We start from the raw sequence: 25009 nt of genomic DNA on the forward strand, positions 1-25009 counted from the left end.
AGGAAAACAGATTTGCTTACCTACCAGAGGAAAACAGATTTGTCTACCTACCAGAGGAAAACAGACTTGCCTCTCCTACCAGAGGAAAACAGACTTGTCTGCCCTACCAGAGGAAGTTCAGTTTTAACTTAGGTATAAGCATCAAGTTAGGGGGTTGTGGCACCGAGATTCTGTAACATGACAGATGACCTACTGACTAAAGTCTGTGTTCCATAGTATACAATATTGCCTCTGTTACCTCTTTTGCACAAATGTATTGATAATGATATGAAAATAACAAAATAGATATAACGACCACAGTCCATGCAAACTAAACAAGTTTACCTTATTAAGCAAGGTATCAGATCAACTTACAGGAAATACCAGTGAATGCAGCAAAAATAAAAATGCAAAACGTACAAAACTCAAAATGCGAAGAAAATGTACAAACTGTTTAGATATTTAACATATCCACAACCAATGAAAATATGAGACTACATTCTGTAGATAACTCTATGTAGATAATTCTATATTATATAAGTCACTCTGTTGATAGCTCTATGTCATGCAAACCATTCTATGTAGATAATTCTACGTTATATAGGTCATTCGGTTGGTAGCTCTATGTCATGCAAACCACTCTATGTAGATAATTCTATGTTATATACACTGTAGGTCACTTTGGTGATAGCTCTATGCCATGCAAACCACCCTATGTAGATAACTCTATATTATTCAAACTAGTCTATATAGTGACCTCTGGTTTTAATGCTTTAAGAGTATTTTTGGTCAAGTTTGGTAAGACTGAGATTAAAGTTTTTAAACAACTTTTACATATACACAGGGTACTGTTTATCAGCAAGCAGTGGGCCAAAAACCTCTTGAGAATCAAGGCTTAGGCTACATTCTTCAGTGCGACCTACTTCCTGACCCGGAATAACCCGGAGCTGGAGAGGGTTAGCGTGATACTTGTGCCTGTCCATACTGTGGGATGGATAAGGCTCAACGATATTTCCCTGTTTGCCATTTAATATCAGAGTATTGTGTTTTCTAGCGCTGTGGTTATCTTCCCATTCCTAAAAGCAAAGATCAGATATAAATAGTTCAATATTTGTGATACATTTTGTATACAATATATTTTGTAAAAAAGCCTATTTTTCCCATGCATGCAGTTGACTATATGTACTCATATGCCTAACTAGCAATATTCCTGTTTGAACTCTGTTTGAACTACAGATGATGTGTGATTAAACATCTATTGTCTCCAAAGCTAAGTAGACCTAACTTACTGATACTTCATATATTCTCATATAATATTATTATAGGTAAATCGGTGCAAATCAGTTATAGTGAGAGGCTATCAATTGTTTGCTTTTTATTGCATAGATACCATTGATGTAGAGAGTGTTGACTAGCGACAAATTATTTGCTCATTAGCCATCACTACCAATAGAAACAAACTCATAGATTATGTTCTAAAAATAAGTACCAGTGTGTTAAGAAATTCGAACAATTAGTTACAAATTAACATAAAGTCAAACATGGATAACTCGAACTTCACGGGACCGAGCAAAAGTGTTCGAATTATCAGAGCGTTCAAGTGATCAGAGCACTGTCACAAGTCCATGTATTTACTTATTTATTAGTAAATACATGTACATATACAAACTATAATATAAATCAAAAGCACAAATGGCTTGTTTCAAATTAAATGCTTCTAATGTAAAGTTTAAAACGTTTTTATCAAAACGTATAGAGATTTTTCTATCACTTAAGATTGGTTTGTCGTTTTATGTGATGTTATTGCCAGGACATTTTTTAGATTGACATTGGCAAAACTTGATCGTTGTTGAAATGCTCAAAAGAAAATACATCTTTTTCTTTTGAGCGTTTTACCCACGATCAATTTTGCCGATTTTTCTTGAAGTTTATGCAAAGATTACCTTACTTTACCTGGGATTCGTTAAGAGCAACACTCCGAGGCAGTTCAATTAAAAGTTTTACGAGGTTTTACGGTACATTGTATATCACTCACGCTTTTTGAATGGATACTTATTGAATGTACACACGTATTCTGTGTTTAGGTCAAACGATGAATAGTTTTTTTAGCTAAGACAACGTATACGTTTAACTACAACAATTTTTAAGACGTTTTAAACATTCAACATTCCGACGTTGATTCAACACGGAATCAACGTCGGAAAACTATTCATCACGGGCTAGCCGGGTCACGCACTCAAGGATTTTTGCCACGCACATACAAAACAAAAACAACACGCTGTTTTTGTTTTGCATGTGCGTGGCAAAAATCCTTTTGCGCGTGACCCGGCTAGCCCGTGCTATTCATCGTATAGCAGTATAAATCAAAATTCACCAAACCTTTAGAAAAGTCGTTGACAAAAATATTTTGCCGATGGTGGTAATAACGACGCTTATGATTTACAAAAAGATGAGGTTTACCTCTATGGCTTTGAATAAAGTGATTTTCTAAAGCGATAATAACCGTTTTGGTAGCCGTTGGGCAAAAAAACAGTTCGAATTAACAGTGGTGAGTTCGAGTTATCTATAGCAATTTATCATTACGTGGGAACGGACCAAAGAAACCGTTCGAATTTACCATGTGTTCGAGCTATCCGTGGGCGAGTTATCCATGTTTGACTGTATATATTTAATGTATTTATTTATTTGTTGTATCTTAAAGTTTTGGATAAATAATTATTTGCTTTGGTTATGACAAATCACAGACAGTTATCTACAGTGAAACTCGGATAACTCAAACTTCAAGGGACCGAGCAAAAGTGTTCGAGTTATTAGAGCGTTCAAGTTATCAGGACAGTCATAAGTGCAAGTATCTATCAGTAGATACATGTACATATACAAACTATATATCAATCAAAAGCATAGATTGCTTGTTGCAAGTTAAAGGGTCTCTCATGTGAAGTTTTAAATAGTTATTTTTAATCAAAAAGTATAAATATTTTTCTATCATTTGAGATTTGTTGTTTTAGGTGATGTGACTGCCAGGACGGTCTCAGATTAAAATTGGCAAAACTTGATCGCGGTTAAAACGCTCAGAAAAAATACATACGTATTTTTCTACCGAGCGTTTTAACCAAGATCTATTTTGCAGTAAGTCAGTTATTACAAAACTGCTTTACTATTAAAAACCCATTTTCAATTTTGCCGATTTTACATTAAGTTTATCCGAATTTTACCGCGCTTTTCTTGCTTTCAGAGGGTTATCGCTAAGCGGATGTTTGGTAAAATTTAATTTTTGCAAACCTTTAGAAAAGTCGTTATTGAAATTATTTTGCCGATGTTGGTAATAACGAGGCCTAAGAACTACTGAAATTTGATGTTTATCTCTATGGCTTGGAATAAAGCGATATTCTAAAGCGATAGTAACAACCGTCTCGGTAGCCGTTTGGCAAAAAACTGTTCGAGTTAACGGAGTTTCGGTCGAGTTATCTAAAGCCATTTATCATTGCGTGGGAACGGACCAAACAAATACGTTGAGTTAACCCTGTTTTCGATTTATCCGAGGGCGAGTTATCCGAGTTTCACTGTATTTTATAAAGCATACAATTTGATTAAAGATTTATCTTCTCTACATTCAAGTTGGGTTTTTGTTGTCTTATTGATAGAACAACTCTTAATATCCTAAAGATGCACAAACGATTGCACACACCCTAGAGCCGAGGTTGTTAAGAAGGGGACTGGCTGTGCCTACTGATGCCACAGGGCTGTTGCCAAGAAAAGCAGAGCTCTGATTTCTGCTGCCTTTCTTGTCTATCCTCTGTTCTCCATACAGTGGGATTTTTATGTCACAATCAACTTCCTCAACAGTCATCATGTCCAAACACACCCCGTTTGCTATTGGCTGTCTACAAACATACCCTATTCACTATTGGATGAGTACAAACACACCTCATTGGATATTGGCTGCCTACAAAAACACCGTTTGCTATTGGCTGTCTAAAAACAGGCTCCTTAACATGATAAAGAATATTTAACAGTTAGCTAATATATCCAGGCCTGTATTCCCTGGTTGCAAGTTGGGGCGGCTAATGTTAGGCGACTAGTTATGTAATGTATGGCGGTGTAAGCCCCTCAACAGGTTTCTTTCATGTAGGGCCTCAACTGGGCATCTCATGTAGTTTTGAAAAAAATTTATCGGAAAGTATAAACATTTTTTCTGTTGAGATTTGTTTGTTCTAGGTGATGTGACCGCCAGGACGTTTTCAGATTAAAATAGGCTAAACATGACTGCAGTTAAAATGCTCAGAAAAAAGACATTTTTCTTTTGAGCGTTTTAACAAAGAGCAATTTTATTTTAAGTTCATCCAAAGGTTTCTACGCTTTCGTTGGGCCATTGCCAAGCGGATGTTTGTTAAAACTTGACCTTTTGCAAACCTTTATAGAAGTCGATAACAAGAATATTTTTCCGATGATGATAATAACGACGCCCAAGAACTATTAAAAGTTGACGTTTATCTCTATAGCTTGGAATAAAGTGATATTATACAGCGATAAAAACAGTAGCCGTTGGGCAAATAACTGTACGAGTTAATGATGTTGAGGTCGACTTATTTAAAGCAATTTATTATTGTGTGGGAACAGACCAAACAAATCCGTTCATGATAAAATTTTACATTTTATCCGAGAGCGAGTTATTCGAGTTTGACTGTACTTAGCCGCCATAGTTTCCTAAAAAGTTGAGGTGGCTCAGCCGGCCAGCCGCTCCAGGGAATACGGGCCTGAATATATCGATAAGAATATCAATAGCTAATATTGAGGGTTTTACTGTACATTTTAACTGTAGCTAATATTGAGGGTTTTACTGTACATTTTTACCGTAGCTTATATTGAAGGCTTCACTATACATTAGTGTTGTACGATATAACACCACATGCCAAAACAATATATTGGCCCTATGAGCTATCGATATCGGTCAGTTTCAAAACTTTGGAGTTTTGCTCTCTCGATATAGATTATTGTGACGTTTCACCAAAAAACAGAAATACAAGGGCAATAATCGTGTCCAAATACAAAAAAAATTAGGAGTTGTCTTTTCTCTCTAACTTTATTTAAGAAACTCTTATGAAATCTTTATTCTACCTCGCCGGTCCGTTTCTAGAAAATTCTCAAAGATAAAGGAAATCTGCGGGCTTGCAAATAAATTTTCAGGAACTAGTACTGTGCTGATGTTGAATCACGAAAGCCGGCAATAATCGATGTTGGTTCTGCCAATTAAACACAGATATTTATCGCCTTGACATGCTATCGAAAACGCCGATATACCCAATTGCAGAATCGACCTACAAAATGTACCAAAATGATATCGTTCCACACAAAATTGTCACCCATCGTGCAATATCGTTTTGTCGTGCTGCGCTACTATACATGTTAATTGTAACTAATATTGAGGGCATTATTGTACATTTTAATTGTAGCTCAAGACTAAACTGAAGGAGTTAAATCTATCCGATAGAGTTTGTAAATGATCATAAGATGCGCAAGCAAAACCATTACTACATGGTAACAATTATTACATGATAATGACTATTACTTAATGATGACTATCACCTGATAACAATTGTTACACAATACCTATTATTACATAACAAAAATTATTACACAATAACAATACTTGAAGGTTTACTTGCAACAAAATCCACATTACAGTTATTTGGTATCAAAAAATTCACCATGTCTTACTCTGTTGTGTTATTGGTGCCAAATATGTGGAAATGTGATTACAAGCTCTTAAAAGCTCAAAAACGAAAAGCCGCCGTATATTGGAATCTATTTCTCTGAGGTATCCATTAGATTTGGTTATTGTCTTGTCACATGATGTTCTCACGTGAATTGAAAGGCTGATAAAAAGCTCAATATAAAACATATCGTAGCACTAGTTTATAGCAAATACTTCGGAATTTACCGAAGACCCCGTATCAAATATAAATACTCGCTACTTTACAGTTTTGTTTCGGCTTGATCTAATCGTCAAGTCGTAATCTGATCATGTGACCCAATACTTTGCAACTAATTTTTGCAGCACTTTTCGATTATCACAGTTGACCAACAGGCTCGTCATGGTTATCAGACAATGATATGTACTCCTACGAGCTAATGTTAAAAAATTAAATGAATTTTTACGGTAAGTTATATCAGTGCTAAAAGTGACAGCATTACAATGACGATAAAACAGACGCGTAAGAACAATAGACATGGTTTTATTGAATGCGTGAAGTATATTTGTGAAAATATTTCGACAAATGAGGTTGCGTGAAAGTGTAAACAGAAGCCATCTCCTACAACTACTCTAGGACACTTATATTTCCCTAGTATTTAGTTTCGTGAGTAGAATACTGAGTAACATTTCGCTGCAACTTAATTTCGTGGCTCTGATGAGTGCGAAAATATAGTGGCGTGAAAATAAAAGAAGTGGAACAAACAGATTAGATTCCTCAGGTGTAGTTCGCTAGTAAGATAAATTTTGTAATTTGGGACTAGTTTGTATTTGTAAACCGCAGGTAGAAATGTGTGGGTGAGATCAAAAATTCAATTTGATCGCTTGCTGCCATTTGTTTCTTGGACTATCAATGAACAAAGCTATTTAATTTCGCGTTTTCACTCGTTCGTTATGATAGTTTAGTTTCGCTCACGAAATTTTCGTGAGAAGATGACTCCGCGAAAATGCGAACGTTAGATGACGCGAATACATAAGTGTCCTAGAGTACGTCACATTTGAGCCATTTTGGAAAGAGAATCCAAACTACGGCAGTCTCGTGTGGCTACGATTAACTGTTCGTTTTTTAGCTTTTAAGGGCTTGTAAACACATTCCCACATATTTTGCACCTACAACACAACAGAGTAAGACATGGTGAATCTTATGATATCAAATAACTGTAATGTGAATTTTATTGCAAGTCGACCTTTAAATATTAGCAATTATCACATTACAACTATTTTAATACTTTCTAATGCTTGTCTTGTTAGCAATTAACGCGACACTCTGAAGCATTTACCTTGACCTTACCTTGACCTTGGTTGATTCAAGGAATTAGTTGAGTACTGAGGAGAAGCTTCCAAACTAGTCATTCGCGATGGCTCCATCAGCGAGGAACTTGTTTGTCTAAATAAGTCAATACAGTAATGGATATCACCAATGACTGCAGATTTTGCAGAAATAAAACATGAATGAGCGGTTGGCTGCTTGTGGTCCAAGAGAAGACGAGTCCTATATTTTATGTGAGAGTTAAGAAAAGAAGTTGGCCAGGAAAGTCGGCATCAATATAAGCACTGTCTGGAAGTTACAACATTGGCACATATAATAGCAGGCAGCAATTGATGAGGTTTTGTGGTAGACAAGAAATTAAGTTATGATTAAAGACCGCGTAGATGTTTCATAACTAATATTACACTCACTAGGACTGTTAGCTGATCGATACAGACAGAATCGTATGGAGTACATGTATAGATATAGTACTACCCTTACCAAATACAGACAGAATCGTATGGAGTACATGTATAGATATAGTACTACCCTTACCAAATACAGACAGAATCGTATGGAGTACATGTATAGATATAGTACTACCCAATGCAGATAGAATCGTATGGAGTACATGTATAGATATAGCACTACCCTTATCAAATGCAGATAGAATTGTATGGAGTACATGTATAGCTATAGTACTACCCTTATCAAATGCAGATAGACAATTTAATCACTGTTACTAAAGAAATCATATGACATGCATGTATAGACAATGCGATGCAAGTAAGCAATTGACCATCAGCGAAACACAGCATCACAGGCTGAAGAACTGCTCTACTAAGAAAAGCAGGGGAACAGGAGCAAGCGTCGATAGCAGCAGATGTGAAATACCATACTTATAGTCATAGCGGCTGAGTGAAAACTGGTGCTCAGACCCGATTTGCTCTCCGACAGACAGTCCGCTGTCGCTGCTGCATGCAGAGTTTTTGCTTCTGTTGAACCTGTCTTTTACTGATTTCTCATTCACCTTTCTTCTGCCATAGAAACTCCGCGTTTTCTCACTGATTCTTCTGCAGTTACCATGTTGAGGGTTTTAGGATTAGAAATCAAAAGGCAAGCCTGTGTCATAGCAAAACCTTTCAATGCTGACAGCGGAAAAGCAGCACTGTTTCTATGACAAGACAAAAAGCTAATGTCTAATAGAGAAAACCTTACAGGAAACACAAATGTTTTCAAGTTTATAAACATTATTAATGTTGATATTATTTTTAATATCATTGATATCATTTGAGATATTTAGTAACACATTTCTCTTTGTATTTAGTTTTGCTAAATGAAATGTCATCTACTAGGGAAATGACATCTTGAGATGGTATAGTTAGAAATGGAAACGAGATAGCACGCGACATACTTTAGCAAATGAAACTCGTATTTACAGTAAAACATCTAATTGAATGGCATGGCGCTTTTTTAAACCCTTTTCCTATAGTGGCGTTTTATCAAAGGTGGCGTTCAAATAATGAGTGGCGCTCTATTTATTGATTAGCTTGTCAAAATTTTGGAATGATAAATTTAACCCTTTTATGGACAAAGTGATGGTAGTGTTACCTAGATTTTACACTCGCCTTTGAACAGATCGGCATTAATCCCGACGGCATCAGTATTTTTGCTAAGCCGTTTTTCATATACATCGGAGTATCAGACCGAGTTGAACGAAGAACTACTTTGATTGCAAGTATTAGCACGGTACTGTTATTAATATATTACTAATATTAGTGTGTTATTACTTGTTTTGAGGTATCACTTTCAGAGTTTCAAAGTAAAAACTGTAAAGCTTCGGAATTAAAAAACGAAAATTACGTTTTAAGTTATTAGACATTTTTAACGCTTAAAATTTAGAATACACCATAAAAATGGCTGGTACTATGTCGTACTGTGTTCTTGAAAAGTATTCTCATCATTCATCAAAATGCTTTAGTTTTCAGGTCAGATTGTAAACCACATAATAGATGAATTTGAAGACAATATATCGGATTTAGCAATTAGTGACTTCGAACCAGAGTGTAGTTTTGATGATTGTGACGAGAACTCCTCAGGTAAACCGTCACTAAAATTAGGGCAACCACTACAGCAACAACAAAAGAATTAATTGCTATCCATGTAACTGAGTCATTATTAGCACTATTTTATGGACACTTTTCTACTGATCACTTGCTATTATGGGTTTGTAAAGATTAAATAATGCCAAGTTGGCGGACAAAATAAAAGTGGCACTCAATTAAAAGGTGGCATAGCATTTTTCAACTCTTTTTCTATAGTGGTGTTCTATAAGAGGTGGTGTTCAAATAAAGGTGGAGTTTAAATAAAGATTTTGCGGTATACTAGAAAGACTGCAGGTGATTTTTTGCATCGATGGACTTGACCAAACTAACCAAACCGACTAAAGATACGGGTAATATGTGCGATGTAGGACAAAGTTACCAGTTTTGAGGTCAAAGCAAAAGGCCTTGAGAGGTGGACACAGAGTATTCCATGTGCCATTTCTTCTTACATTCACCAGTCGAGAAGTTAATGATTGTGGCTGGTTGAGTGAACATGCAATGCTTAAGATTAGTTGAGAGTCATTATTTAGAACTTTTTGCTAAAAAAATTATCAAGTGTTAATAAACAACTTTTATAGCCTGTGATTTCTACGTTCATAAAGTACAAGCATCACACAACACTGGATAGTGAGAATTCTATGCTAAACATACATTCAGCTGTATTCATAGCACCAATGAGTTTCATACATGCAGACTATGTTACTAGGCAATTCAAAGATAAAATACTCCTACCTTGCTTTCTCTTTTTTCCTGAAGCAGAGCCCGACGATAAGGATAAAAAGAATTATGACGATTAAGATTCCAATCGTGCATCCGATGTAGAGCCATAGCATTGGGTCTGCAATAGGTTTTGTACTTCAAATATTCATTCAAGATATCATTTGCCTTCTCCCAATGAGAGTTGCTCTATTTAATAAGACAGTGAATTAACAAGACCTTCTCCCAATGAGAGTTGCTCTATTTAATAAGACAGTGAATTAACAAGACCTTCTCCCAATGAGAGTTGCTCTATTTAATAAGACAGTGAATTAACAAGACCTTCTCCCAATGAGAGTTGCTCTATTTAATAAGACAGTGAATTAACAAGACCTTCTCCCAATGAGAGTTGCTCTATTTTATAAGACAGTGAATTAACAAGACCTGTTCACGATGTAACCATTTTATTTCTTCAGCTTCTTCGCTGGTTGGAGTAAAAAGCTTCCAATAACTGACTTTGTTGAATCCACTCCATACATGTACAGTACCTATATTGAAAACTGTTAGCAAATGACAAATTGTCATAACTGGAATTGTCTCCTCTCACTACTGACAAACCCGATAATCTTTACTTTAATAAGAGCAGTGCCTGTCTATCCGTCTGTCCAAAGATAGGCTAAGAGCATTAGGAAAAAATGTTGCCGTGCGCAGGAATCGAATCTGAGATGTCAGATTTAAAGACAAGCATGCTACCGCTGCACTACTCTGGTACCTTACCGCTTGATGGGATAACTCTCCATTTACTGATTACTCATGACGGTCTCTCGCAGTGCACGAGACTGGCAAGTGTACTAGTAAAAATAATACGAGAATACAAGTCTCCATTGTTCTACACAAGAATACAAGTCTCCATTGTTCTACACAAGAATACAAGTTTCCATTGTTCTACACAAGAATACAAGTCTCTATTGTTCTACACGAGAATACACTGTTTTCATTATTAGCCGATCATTGTTATATTCGTAGAATTTACAATACATATTACATAATATAACATGTAATTAATTTATTGTATTCTGTAGTATACTGGTCTGTTTAGCAGTCTCGTGCATTGTGGGAAACCGTCATGAGTTATCAGTATCTCCATAATTATTTTGTGATGTGACAAGGGGGCCGAGTGATGTAGTGGTTAGTGCGACGGCCAGTAAAACGGAGTGTGTGAGTTCAATTACCTTGCGAGGCACGGACCAGTAATTACTAGTAACTAGTAAGTAGTTACTAGTCAGTATGTGCTAGTTACCAGTAACTAGTACATACTGACTAGTCACTTATACCTCTTGATTAATCTCCATACAAAATAAAACATGACAATATGTAACAACATGACAGTATGTATAATGCTGACACTGTAATTTCTTTATATTCACAAGATAATAATAGCATAGATATATAAATTACTCAATAGCCAAAATGAAAAGGATAATATTGACCTGTCGATCTTTCAGGACAGGATGGATAACTCCAAGTACCATCTTCTCCGCAAGTTCCACTGAGCTCACTAATATAAAGTGTACACTGATAGGTGACAATGTCTCCAAGGCCAGTGCCGTTGTGTGATACCATTTTTGCTGAGGTGATGTTACCAGGTATCGCACAATCTATTTCTAGAAGTCGAACAAATATTGTGCTAAAGAAATTGGAATTGAATTGAATGATCTTAACATAATTCATCCCAAGGCACTGGTCATGGAGTGTTTCCATGGCAATGATAAGCAACGAAAAATCAGAAAAGAAAATTTAATCGTGCGTCCGAATTCTCTGAACAATTTTGCAGGAAAACTATCTAAAATTCTTTTTAACTGAGCCTGGATATGCAATAAGAAAGTGTTTAGGCTTACACAATACATAAAATTGGAGTTATCTTTACATGTGACTATCAAAGATAGGCTGCGTAGAAAGAATAAAAAAAAAAAACTTTTGCCATTTGCTGACCATGTTTGTTATGGAGCAGATACTTGGCTATTATACTGTTGGGAGCTAGTATACTGTAGCCCCCCAAACTTTACCTATTTATAAAGATCTGGCTTTTAGTGATAAATTGAAAGGCAGGCACTTATTAACGGCAATGAACATGATTATTGCGTAGAGCGAAGTGATATGCTACACTCAAAGCAAAGACTACCACGTGTCATCAACGAATCAGAGACGAGTGCGAGTAAAACCTAAATGCCAAGCAGGCACCCAACACGCATAGCCTTCACATAGGAAGCCCAAAAACCACCTAGTTTCGTATCTTATCTAGAATTTGAAAAGCTGCTTTGACGCCTAATTCATGAAGTCTTCACACTTCTTTCTGAGTTTATACCAAAATTTAGACCTGAGCTATAAACATAATACTTGGCAATCTTAGTTAGCTTCTTAATATAACAGAGCGAGTTTGTTTAACAGACTAAATTGTGCTTGGAATGGACAGCACTAGTGGAAAAACTAACCTTTGCATTGCGGAAGGCTTGACCACGTCCCGTTAGCCTGGCAGACTATATTTTTATTTGAAGTAAACATATATCCCCTATCGCACGAATATTCAACTGTAGAACCATAAACAGTTTGTTGAATATTTTCATGATTTCCATTGGCTATTAACAGCTTGCCTGGCTGGCCACAGTCTTTAGCTGTAAGACAAGATACGCTTAAAGAAACCATTGTTAACAAAGGAGTAGTAGTAGCCTATATATATATATATATATATATATATATATATATATATATATATATACTCATGCTACAGACAGTACTGTTTCGGCTATTGAAGCCTCATCAGTGCAGCTCAGAGCTTAGGCAAGGGACACGAATCCCATTACCAATGAGAGTTGACTTCCTGCCACGAAACAACTAAGTTGCTTCACAGACTTTAAGAAAGTCAATGTGCTGGCACCAGAGTGCTCAAATCACACAAGTGATGAGCTTTGCACAAAGGCTAGTAGTGCCGCACCTCTCACAGAGCGCTCAACCTAACCGAAGTGAGGGAGCATAATACTCATGCTATATATATATATATATATATATATATATATATATATATATTTAGAATATATATATATATATATATGTACCGGTATGCATATACATATACATATATATATATTTAGAATATATATATGTATATATTTAGAATATATGTATATGTATATATTTAGAATATATATATTTAGAATATATATATGTATATATTTAGAATATATATATATGTATATATTTAGAATATATATATATCTAGAATATAGATATATATACAGTCAAACATGGATAACTTGAACTTCACGGGACCGAGCGAAAGTGTTCGAATTATCAGAGCATTCACGTTATCAGAGCACTGTCGCAAGTCCATGTATTTACTTATTTATTAGTAGATACATGTACATATACAAACTATAATATAAATCAAAAGCACCAATGGCTTGTTTCAATTTAAATGCTTCTAGTGTAAAGTTTAAAACGTTTTTATCAAAAAGTATAGAGATTTTTCTATCACTCGAGATTGGTTTGTTGTTTGAGGTGATGTTATTGCCAGGACGTTTTTTAGATTGACATTAGCAAAACTTGATCGTTGTTGAAATGCTCAAAAGAAAAGACATCTTTTTTTTTTGAGCGTTTTACCCACGATCAATTTTACCGATTTTTCTTGAAGTTTATGCAAAGATTACCTCACTTTACCTGGGATTCGTTAAGAGCAACACTCCGAGGCAGTTCAATTAGAAGTTTTACGAGGTTTTACGGTACATTGTATATCACTCACGCTTTTTGAATGGATACTTATTGAATGTACACACGTATTCTGTGTTTAGGTCAAACGATGAATAGTTTTTTTTTAGCTAAGACAACGTATACGCTTAATTACAACAATTTTTAGGACGTTTTAAACATTCAACATTCCGACATTGATTCAACATGTAATCAACGTCGGAAAACTATTTATCGTTTGACCTAAACACAGAATACATGTACGTTCAATAAGTATCCATTCAAAAAGCGTGAGTGATATACAATGTACCGTAAAACCTCGTAAAACTTCTAATTGAACTGCCTCGGAGTGTTGCTCTTAACGAATACCACTTTCCTTGCTTCCGAAGGGCGATCGCTAAGCGGATGTTTGGTATAAATCAAATTTCACCAAACCTTTAGAAAAGTCGTTGACAAAAATATTTTGCCGATGGTGGTAATAACGACGCTTATGAATTACGAAAAGTTGAGGTTTACCTCTATGGCTTGGAATAAAGTGATTTTCTAAAGCGATAACAACCGTTTCGGTAGCCGTTGGGCAAAAAACAGTCCGAGTTAACAGTGTTGAGTTTGAGTTATCTATAGCAATTTATCATTAGGTGGGAACGGACCAAAGAAACCGTTCGAATTAACCATGTGTTCAAGCTATCCGTGGGCGAGTTATCCATGTTTGACTGTATATCTAGGACAGTGCATTGCTAAAAAGGAGTTGCCTTCTCATTTTGCAAATATTCAGGTTAACACGGAGCAATGCTTGTTCATATTTAAAAAACTAACTTTTTCCATTAGTAAAAATCTTGTTAGAATAAATATGGATTGGTGGTTCTAACAATGACTCACCATTACAACCGGAGACCTCTGTCCATAGGCCAGACAGCTGGCACTTAATGAAGTTTCTAGAGCCATTTAATACATAACCTTTCGAACAGCTGTAGTTTACAGTTGAATTATAGGTAGTGGTGAATGGCTCTTCCAGATTTCCATTTTGTGGCCTTGGAGGGGATCCACAATCAACCTCTAATAAATATATCAGAAGCAAAAATAATTTCACACATCCTCATTGGTGTTCGAAAGTGTACAATAGTGTTTTAGGGGCTCCAAAGTGTGCAAGGTTTTTTTTTAATGGGCGTACAGTAGTGTGGCAAAATGTACAAAACTGTATCAAAGGTTAAAGGATCTGTTGAAGGGTGTAAGAGTGTAGAGAAGTGCGGATGTACAAGGGTGTGTAAATGTGTGTGTAAATGTGTGTTAAAGTGTACGAAGGTATACAGTAGGATGTGAGGGTGTATGTAAGTATGGGTGTACATGAGTGTATAAGATTGTATGAGGGCATACAAGGGTTAAGGCGTGGACGCGTATGTTAGATTTACGATAGTGTGTGAGGGTATACAAGGGTAGATAAGAGAGTGCAAGGGTGTGTGTGTAGATATGAATGCATAATAGATGCAAGTAACTTATAGCATTTTCAAACTCCGGTACCTGTCACTACAGGTATTTGAAAATATCATGTTAACTGTTATAAATTACTAACCTATACAGGTTGGTCCATTACTCCATTCCCCGCTCTGATTGCAAGTTAACAAATCATTTGTACTTAGTACAAACCCTTGTTCACAGATGAGGCTAGCGGTGTCACCATGGTTACTACTTGTATACTGCCAATTTCCATGAGGCACTTCTTCAGGTGGACCGCAGTTCACTCCTACAACAAATCATCAACGATTTATGATACATGAAAAATAGTAGCGCAGAGTTGGTTTAAGCTTATTGTTGAAGAGTACCTGCATTAACTGTCACCTTTAATGTGAGAGTACTTGCTCTAACTGTCACCTTTAATGTAAAGGTACCTGCTCTAATTGTTGCTTTTGGTGTGGGAGTACCTGCTCTAACTATCACTTTTAGTGTTAAAGTACCTGCACTTGCTGCCATGCTTTAATAGGAAGAATATACACTACCCATCACACTCATTTTGCCATAAAAATAAAATTGGGATGAGACACATGCAAAACCACAATGCCATGCTCAGATATATACACTATATACAAAATAAGGAAAACGGATTTTACTGAACTGTATAGGAATATGTGCTATAATTTTTGTCTCTTGCTGGGGCAGCTGTTAGATGTTGGTAAGGGTCTCTTACCATTTGACAGCTGCCCCAGCAAGAGACAAATTATAGCGCATATTCCTATCCAGTTCAGTAAAATCTGGCTTACTTATTCTATAACTGATGCTTTTAATAGTATATCGAGCTGTCATTTTGGTTTGGCTTTATAAACATGTATATCTATCCCAGAGAATTTTAACATGGTTGTTTTCATTGATTGACACTGTAGGTGATTCAGGGTATAGTGATAACATATACATTGTGGTGTACAGGGGTGCATGCAACGGCTAAGACTAGAATTTATTGTGGTGTACAAATGTGCATACGACGGCTATGACTTGAATTTATTGTGGTGTACTGGTGTGCATGCAATGGCTATGACTTGAAGTCATTGTGGTGTACAGGTGTGCATGCAACAGTTATGACTTGAATTCTCTGCAGCATTAGTGGAAAACTTTAGATGAGGTCAATGGAAATGATTGCGCTAAAGATTTTTTGGATTTTTACATCTAAACAGATATATGCCAGCTGACTATCTTGATATAAAGATAATTGATACAAAACATTAAAATGACTAAATAATTTACGTTGTAGCTCCAAATGAGGAGAATATAGCAAGCAAGGAAAAGGAGATAGTGGTAAATACTAGCGCCTGAGAGAAGAGGTGAAAATATACTTGGATATGAGAACATCAGTTACACCAGTAGTCATAAAAGTAGTTAACAGTAGTCATAAAAGTAGTTAACAGTAGTCATAAAAGTAGTTAACAGTAGTCATAAACGTAGTTAACAGTAGTCATAAACGTAGTTAACAGTAGTCATAAAAGTAGTTAACAGTAGTCATAAAAGAGTAGTTAACAGTAGTCATAAAAGTAGTTAACAGTAGTCATAAAAGTAGTTAACAGTAGTCAAAAGAGTAGTTAACAGTAGTCATAAGTGCATCGGGTACAGTCGCTCCTACTTATCAGATGTGAGTGGGTTGGGTGCAGTCACACTTACCTACTAGTCACTACTTAGAGCCAGCGCTGAAACTCTCAGGTCTCTGTTAAGAAACTCAGTAGCCATTTTAACACAAAGAGGAAGAGGGGTGGAATGAAACCTTTTCATACACATAATATATCAAAGAAGGGCGTACTTTGTCTGACTGACCAAATACAAACTGACATGGCTATGAGGCCTGAGGCTATTAGGGTTGAAGGTTGGCTCTGTGGCCGGGCCAACTCTCGGGTCAGCTTCAAGTCAGCTCGACCTAGTCCAAATGACAAGACTTTTGGCAAGAAGACCGAATGGCTCAGAATGGGACAGAGCCAAGACACGAAAAGTCAGTATACAAGGCGGCCGCCATGAAAAAAAAGGGCAGAGCGCCCTTGCGCTTTGCTTTTTTGTATACAGCTACATTTCATTATATCTGCAAAAATACATGTTGTAATCTTGAACAGAAGCTTGTTGCTGATTGAGATTTTGTGTAGTGCATAGTAAGAGTCTTTTTGGCTTCTTTACAAAATAAAAATAACATACGCATCATACCCTAGGAGTCTATGAGAAACATACATGTACAGTCAGTGAAAACTGTACCTGCAACATTACAATCCCATTAGTCACCACCAGAAAAATGTGTCACGTCAACCACGCTTCCCTCTTTGGGGAGTTACGACTAATGACAGTTAAGCCTACAGAAGACTGAGAGTTTCAGATGTCTAATCTGTCTATTTCATCGTCTTTCACTCAGGAACAGTGAAATCAGTGATGACAGACTCAAAGTCCCTCAGGTAGAATGATATTAGTAATCTCACGACCAAACACGAGCAAAACGATTGTTTGGGAGATTTGGGATAAATGCACATGTGCACACAACTCCCGAACAATTATTCGTTATTGGCCATTACCAAGCCCTTGTACCGAAATCTCTTCAACAAATTTAACCATTTTTGTGCAGAGTCTTTCAAGTATAATAATAATACAAAACACATATAAACCAATTTAAATATGTTACCAAGTCTTTGAAAGGTTACCACAATATCCTAAAACTAACGCATCTGATTGGATGATACATAAATAAACAGATTAATTTGGCCTAAAATCGAAATAGAAACTTGAAAAACCTTTTTTAATCAAAATTAAGACCAACCAACAAAACGCCAATAAGGCCGTGCGACAGATAGTATAATCATTAAGTCGCCCAAATTTCACGAGAAAGACGTGCATATTTCACCAGTCTATAAAATTGTTCAATTGCCGAAGGTTTCTGTAATTAACTTAGAAGTACTCAAAAGTGATTGTTTCTTTTTTGCCGATTTTATTATTCGAATTATTTATTTGATGTTATAAAAAATTTATTACTTCTTATAAATAATATTTAATTATAAGAATAATCGTTAGAATTTACAACATCGAAGTATATAGTGATTGCATTGTCTAATTGCCGAAGGTTTCTTTAATTAACGTAGACCATTTGAGACGTAGACTGATTTACAGGTACGAAAATGTGGTACACAGTTTATCAGCCTATGTTTTTTGTCCAATTACCGAAGGTTTCATTTAATTATCTAGAACATTAGCCAGATTTCTTTACATCATATCTACAAGCTAGGGCCGAACTACAATGCCCCTTTGTGACGAGAATATTTCTTTATTTTACTCCAGTTTGCAGAAAACTTCGAGATGCGTTCAACATTCAACACAACCAATTTTCAACTTTCCAACACAACTTTCAAACTGTGTATATTACACGGCAAACGCCATTTTACTTTTAATATTGCATTTCAGAGATATAATAAACATATTTCCTTATTGCTGTTGTTAGTTAAATTACGTACAGTAGGTTAGGCCTACAGCTTGAATTAATATTTATTTTATTGTTGTAAAACATAGGTTTGAGATAGTAGTAGATTAGGTTTGATTTTTATACAACCTTTTGTTTTGCACAATTGACCTTTTGAATTTCATTTCAAAACAACTTGGCAACTACCATGGACATACAATTTCCCAGAACATCACGACGTCGCAGTGGCCGTCCACGTGTCTCCCAATTATTGCGGAGGAGGAGAAATAGAAGCTCTTCACAGCAACCATCAACATCAAATGCTAATGTTCAACAACACGCTACTCAAAATAATAACAACTCATCTGATTCAGAGAATTCTTTAGTAGATGTTGAAGGAGAAGCCTACAACATCTAACTAAAGAATTCTACTTTTGTAGAATTCTGACCTTTTGTAACTACTTTTTCAACAACCAGTAGTACCCTTTTTTTTCCGTTATCACTTTGGTCGTGGGCTGTATGACAGGGGAACTTCTAGTGGTAGACTCAGAGTCGCTCAGGTATGGTGAGATAAGTGATAATAAACTCAGAATCACTCAGGTATAGTGTGACCAGTGATGGCAGACTCAGAGTCACTCAGGTACAGTAAGATCAGTGATGATAGACTGAGAGTCACTCAGGTACATTGAGATCAGTGATGGCAGACTCTGAGTCACTCAGGTACAGTGAGATCAGTGATGACAAACTCAGGTACAATAAGATCAGAGGTGACAAACTCAGAGTCACTCAGGTACAGTGAGATCAGTGATGGCAGACTCAGAGTCACTCAGGTACAGTGAGATCAGTGATGGCAGACTCGGAGTTCTGTTTGTAGATAACTACAACACCTGGTCTCTAACTTAACTATTTTGTCGGTATGTATGCTAAAGTTAAAAAATAGTAAAGTACTTTTATTTTAAGAACTACCATGGTTTCATGGCTATACCACTTCCTAGTTTTCTGAACCCACAAAGTGCACACAACTCCGAGTTGTTTATTGATGGGACCAGTTCTTATTCACAACACACTTCGCGCATTAACAATCACATGTATAGCGGTTTCATTATAGTTTCTAGGTATCAGACAGATTTTGTCTCCCTTTATGAGCACTATTTGATTTCTGGCTGGCGAAACCTGATCATGTGCGGCCACGTCTATAGTCCTTCTGCTTTTTTCTTCATTCGTCAATCACACACACCTAACAGGATACTAACTGTTGACTAGCTTCATTTTTCATTAATTTTGCTACATCGTATGCTCATTCATTCCATAATTTCTTGGTTTTCTTCCCACACTGGTGTATCTCCATTGATCTCTTCAAGCCATTCGACAGTCTGCATTCTTCCAGCCGCGCAGACTCCACTAAATACTTTAGTTCTCATTCCCTATATGACATGCAGCATCTAAATGTACACTCCTCCTCTGCACGTTTGCAAGTTCTCTTATCTTCCTGTTTATGTTTTTCACTCACTTGTGCTTACATTCAGTGCAATAAACCAAGTATAACTGGAAAACCTCTCCTGGAGATGCTGTTTTTTAGATGACTTATAGAATAATCTAAGCTCTGCCTTTACTAGCTGTAATCAAAGAAGTCTATGTTGTTTTAAATCCACTTGTCAGTAATAGTAGCAGTCAAGTCTCGCGCAATCTTCCAAGATCAGATTCCAACACCTGCTGGCACCTGTCAGTTTTACCTATTAGCTTTATTATCACTTTTGGACCACTAAGTCAACAGCTACATGCATAACCAGACACTCTCCTTATTACTATTATCTTTGTATTATTACTGTTATTTTAAGTTTAATTACAATGAATTTTATACACTACCTCCCTCCAGATATACAAAAATCATATTAAAAAGAGTGATAGTTTAGTGCTTGTAATGCCAATTAGACCTCTGCAGGAGCAAACACAAAATGGAGAAATACACATCAAAATGACATACACATTGACAAGAGGATAGCCCACGAGCATTTAAAGGGTGATAGACTGTCAACATTGATAAGAAGACCACAAACATTGACAGGGAATAGACCACAAGCATTGACAGGGAATAAACCCCCAGCATTGACAGGAAATAGACCACCAGTGTTGACAGGAGATAGACCACCAGCATTGACAGGAAATAGACCACCAGCATTGACAGGAAATAGACCACCAGCATTGACAGGGAATAGACCACCAGCATTGACAGGGAATAGACCACCAGCATTGACAGGGAATAGACCACCAGCATTGACAGGAAATAGACCACCAGTGTTGACAGGAGATAGACCACCAGCATTGATAGGAAATAGACCACCAGCATTGATAGGAAATAAACTACCAGCATTGACAGGGAATAGACCACCAGCATTGACAGGGAATAGACCACCAGCATTGACAGACAGAATAATAGATGAGCAAAAGCTACCTGCACTTGTTGTGACACCTGCAACAGGATTATACATACATGTACACATGTGAAGGTATGCTGAAATAAGTAGCATTGCCCGATACAATTCAAGTGGCTGTAAGAACCCTAGGAAGTCACCACATGGTAGATATTTTTGTCATCTAATGCTACACGAATAAAAAGCAGAGAATTCAGCAAATCACATAAGTATTTTATTTTCTTCTCACATTCAGAGCGTCATAAATGGCTTTCTACTTTCTTAAAACTGTCCTAATAATAATGAGTTATATTTTATAATCTGTTAAAATTGGAACCATCAGTTAAAATCTGATGAGTGAAAGCTACGTATAAATGGTTATAGCGTAACTAGCACACAGACATTCATATTAAACAATAAAAAGTTATATAGCTCATATAGGTTCAATTTGAGTAGCTGAGTGGCAGGAGGAGACAAACACAAAGGTGGGTGACACCATCATGAATACCAACCCTGCGCTTGTTGAAATGCAATTTATTTCTGTATGACTTACTTTCACACTGGTTAAGGTTCGTCCAAGTACCACTTCTTTGGCAGCGAATTGTCTGGAGTTGTTCCACATAACCTTGGAGACATTTGTATTGACGGGTAGCATTCACCCTCACATCGAGATTAGTTTCACAGTCTATACACTCATAAACTGGCATCTGAGGCAAATCATCCAATAAGCAGAACTCAGCTGTTTGTCAAAAATAAAATATCAGCAGTCATTATATAAAAATTATCTATGTATGTATTGCCTTGCCTTGCCTACACACCCTAAAACACAAACCTTCAATTCGTTGAGTAGCTTCCCAATGAAAGATTGCTTTGAGATGAAAGGGCCAACGCTTTGACATGCATTTGGCTGAAAATATTATAGTGAAAGAGTTTTGGAGAGACTGTTAGCATAGATAACCTACCTGTGCAAATGGGAGGAGTGCTCCATGACCCATTTTTCTGACAAGTCATGATTGCATCTCCGAGGAGTCTGAAACCAGCATCACATGTAAACTCCCAGTTACTACCAAACACTTTTGTCATTCCCTGTACAGGTCCTACGGCTCTCAACTCATAGCGTGAGTGTGGTACAGTTGGTGGGTCTGGGCATTCAATAACTGTAATATAATAACAAATAGTAATAATATAATAATGACTAACATTAATATGGCATGACCATTACAATAATAATAATATCTGCTAATTTTCTTTGATAAGTTAATGGAAAAGACTTTGCAAATCCTTGAGTGATATTTGCAGCTTATTATTGAATTTTTCCAAACGAAAGTTTTCATCAGTTCCAAAGCAGAAATATTAAGAAGCTGAAATGTTTAGTTAGCGTTCCCTTCTTGCTTTATTCTAGCCACTTGGCACCCTGACCTTTGACCTTTGCTCTCAGACTGCCCCAGTCTACTACATGTTGGACCGCTACTCCGATAAACACAAATACTTTCTGCTACGAGCTGCAAATATTAAGTGAAGTATTCCTAAAAAGCGAATTGTCTGGCAAACAAAAGATGATCGAATGACCGCAACTCAAAGTGTAATATCGCAGGCCATATGACTGATACGATATGTGCAAGAGTAGAGTATGAACAGAGTGAGTAGAGTGTTTCAAACAGTCTTGAGGAGGAGTAGAGCTGTCCATAGAGTTAAGTTCTGCTGAACTCACTGTTACAACTAGGGGCAACAGACCAGCTGCCATCTTCCTGACAAGTGAGAGGAGATCCATCCAACTTGTAACCATTATAGCAGCTGACCTCCCTAGTGGCATTGTAAAGCGTATCTCTACCGTCTATAATTGCATGTTCTATATCAGAAGGTTCCCCACAATCTTTTTCTAAAACATACCACTTCATAGGTACAAGCCTCGCACAAATTACTCACTGTAAATCAGCAGAATTGTAAAAGATGGATACAAATGGCCTCTGAAAATGGATTATTTGCCAATGGCTCAATTAAAAATAGACCAACTAGAATGTTAGCATAATTAAAAACAGATACGACTATGATTTATGTTTTGCATAACATTCAATGGTTTTGTATAACATATGCATCCTTAATAACATAAACATGAGGTGAATGTCACTGAGTCAGTTGGCAGTTGAAACTCACTCATATGATAACAACAAGGAGGGGGTTATACTATTATTTTTACTACAAATATATCATCACATATATATGTATCATATAAATACTTGCATAAGTTATATATATATACAGTATATGCATATATATTATTATATATGTTATTGTGTTATCATTACTATTGATTTCATGCACAACTCAGACCTTCATTGGGTTTGTGCTGAGAATCTGTTTGGAACAACTAAAAAGCAAGGTCTGGAACATTTTTTAGACTTCCAGCTGATCCTAGAAAAGCAACGAAATGTATCTTTCCCTCCTAAGGTCTAATCTACGCAGGTTTTTTACAACTTCCTTGAGAACTCAATGTGACGATTCCTATAAGGTGGTACTTTTACATAATTTCTACAGTTTGCTCAATTCCCTCGCTGAAGCATAATATTTTTCCACCTTCTTCGTGTCTCTGCGCTTTCTGTCATTAGGTATAGCAATGCCAAACAGCGAAGTGTGTTCAGGTTATGTATCTTTAAACCATAACTGTCACGAACAACTTTTATCATAGATTCTAGGTAAATCAGACACGCTGATTCCGATTTTGTACTCAAAATAAAGATTAATCCACTAACCTTCAAAGTCATTTAGGCTTTTTTAAAGCATTTCAATATCCGTTTCGCAAACAACACAATCGCATTACAAGCTCCGCCCATAAATATGTGACGAAACCTAGCTTTTTCAGAAACGGAAGTTAGGATGTTTAGTTCGATTTAGAATAATATAAATGGGTGTCTTAAAACCCATCATTATCTAAATCCAGCTCACCTACCCATCTACCTTTCAGAAAAGACTGATATTATTTTTAAGGCTGAATTTAGATATTAATGGATTTTAAAACACCCATCTCTATTATTCTAAATCGGCTAAATCGGTCTAATCATCCCTACGTAACTTCTGTTCCTAAAAAGCTAGGTTATGTCACGTATTTATGGGCGGGGCTTGTTATGCCGATCGTGTTGTTTTCGAGACCGATATTAAAACGCTATAAAAAATCCTTCATTACTCTGAAAGTTCGTGGCTTAATCTTTATTTTGATTACAAAATCGGAATCAGCGTGTCTGATTTACCTAGTTAATACGATAAAAGTTGGTTCCCTTGTTGACCAGCCCACTACAGGCACATCTTAGGCCTCCATTGTTGACCAGCCCACTACAGGCACATCTTAAGGCGTGGTCACACGAGCACCGAACCGACGTAGGATCGGTTCGGTTCGGTTCAGAGGCTGGTTCGGTTCGTGGCACATGTCACACGGCCACCGAAGTAACTTCGCTTCTTAGATACCATACGTATAGAGACAGGAAACGGTTTCATTAGTAGTTTTTATGTATTTGAGTTAAATATTTCTATTGTAAACAAAAAACTTTGAGGAACAATTATAAAGTATAATTACACAGCAGATTTATCAGAAGATCGTTCAGCTGCTCAAAATAAATCACTCGATACAAAGATTTTGCTAACCCCTCCCATTAACATAATTATATTTTCTTATTAACATATGAATGTTTTTCTATGCTGAGTACATAACAAACAAAAACAGTCTTTATCATAGTACTGTGGTTTCACATAAATAAATCAGTCAACGATACTTCATCAGGATGAATATGACACATTACTTATATTTCACACGAAAGAAAATCACAACCATTCCCTTACATTTATGCAAAACTTAAGTGCAACATCTTACATTTATGCAACCCAATCACAAGTCCGGGTGAACCTTGTCGTAAATTGCTTCATGTTGTTTATTTAACGAAATAAAAGTATCGTCCCATTTCTTTTTTAACTTTACTCACACGCACGAAAGGAGAAATGTGACGCGTGCTCGCTAGAATTCTAGAATTTTAACCAGCCAATAAGAGCAAGGGTTCGGCACGAAATTTCGAGCAGTACCGAAATAGTTCGTTTCGGCTAGAAATGTCTTCGGCTGAACTTTTTACAGCTGAGAGCGACGTCGTTTTGCGTCATTTAGTTTGGTTCGGTGCTCGTGTGACC

General features: G+C 36.5%; 1 protein-coding gene across 3 annotated transcripts in view; it reads right to left on the minus strand.

Moving 5' to 3' along the window:
* Nucleotides 1-240: 240 nt before the first annotated feature.
* LOC137387167 (CUB and sushi domain-containing protein 3-like) overlaps nucleotides 241-25009 on the minus strand; it is a 47536-nt gene continuing 22767 nt past the window's right edge. The window contains exons 6-18 of one of the 3 annotated variants that reach the window (XM_068073492.1): nucleotides 22551-22718; nucleotides 21802-21996; nucleotides 21393-21578; nucleotides 20881-20898; nucleotides 15093-15263; nucleotides 14402-14578; nucleotides 12274-12453; nucleotides 11272-11445; nucleotides 9818-9923; nucleotides 7880-8053; nucleotides 7023-7118; nucleotides 3668-3863; nucleotides 241-1055 (exon numbers count right to left, since the gene is read on the minus strand). In XM_068073492.1, coding sequence (XP_067929593.1) covers nucleotides 810-1055; nucleotides 3668-3863; nucleotides 7023-7118; nucleotides 7880-8053; nucleotides 9818-9923; nucleotides 11272-11445; nucleotides 12274-12453; nucleotides 14402-14578; nucleotides 15093-15263; nucleotides 20881-20898; nucleotides 21393-21578; nucleotides 21802-21996; nucleotides 22551-22718 — 2087 coding nt within the window. In that variant the 3' untranslated portion in view covers nucleotides 241-809. The remainder of the gene's footprint in view (nucleotides 1056-3667; nucleotides 3864-7022; nucleotides 7119-7879; nucleotides 8054-9817; nucleotides 9924-11271; nucleotides 11446-12273; nucleotides 12454-14401; nucleotides 14579-15092; nucleotides 15264-20880; nucleotides 20899-21392; nucleotides 21579-21801; nucleotides 21997-22550; nucleotides 22719-25009) is intronic. The other 2 variants (XM_068073493.1, XM_068073494.1) reach the window with 2 other exon arrangements.

Source organism: Watersipora subatra, chromosome 2 (genome assembly GCF_963576615.1).
Source record: "Watersipora subatra chromosome 2, tzWatSuba1.1, whole genome shotgun sequence".
Taxonomy (NCBI): Eukaryota; Metazoa; Bryozoa; class Gymnolaemata; order Cheilostomatida; family Watersiporidae; genus Watersipora; species Watersipora subatra.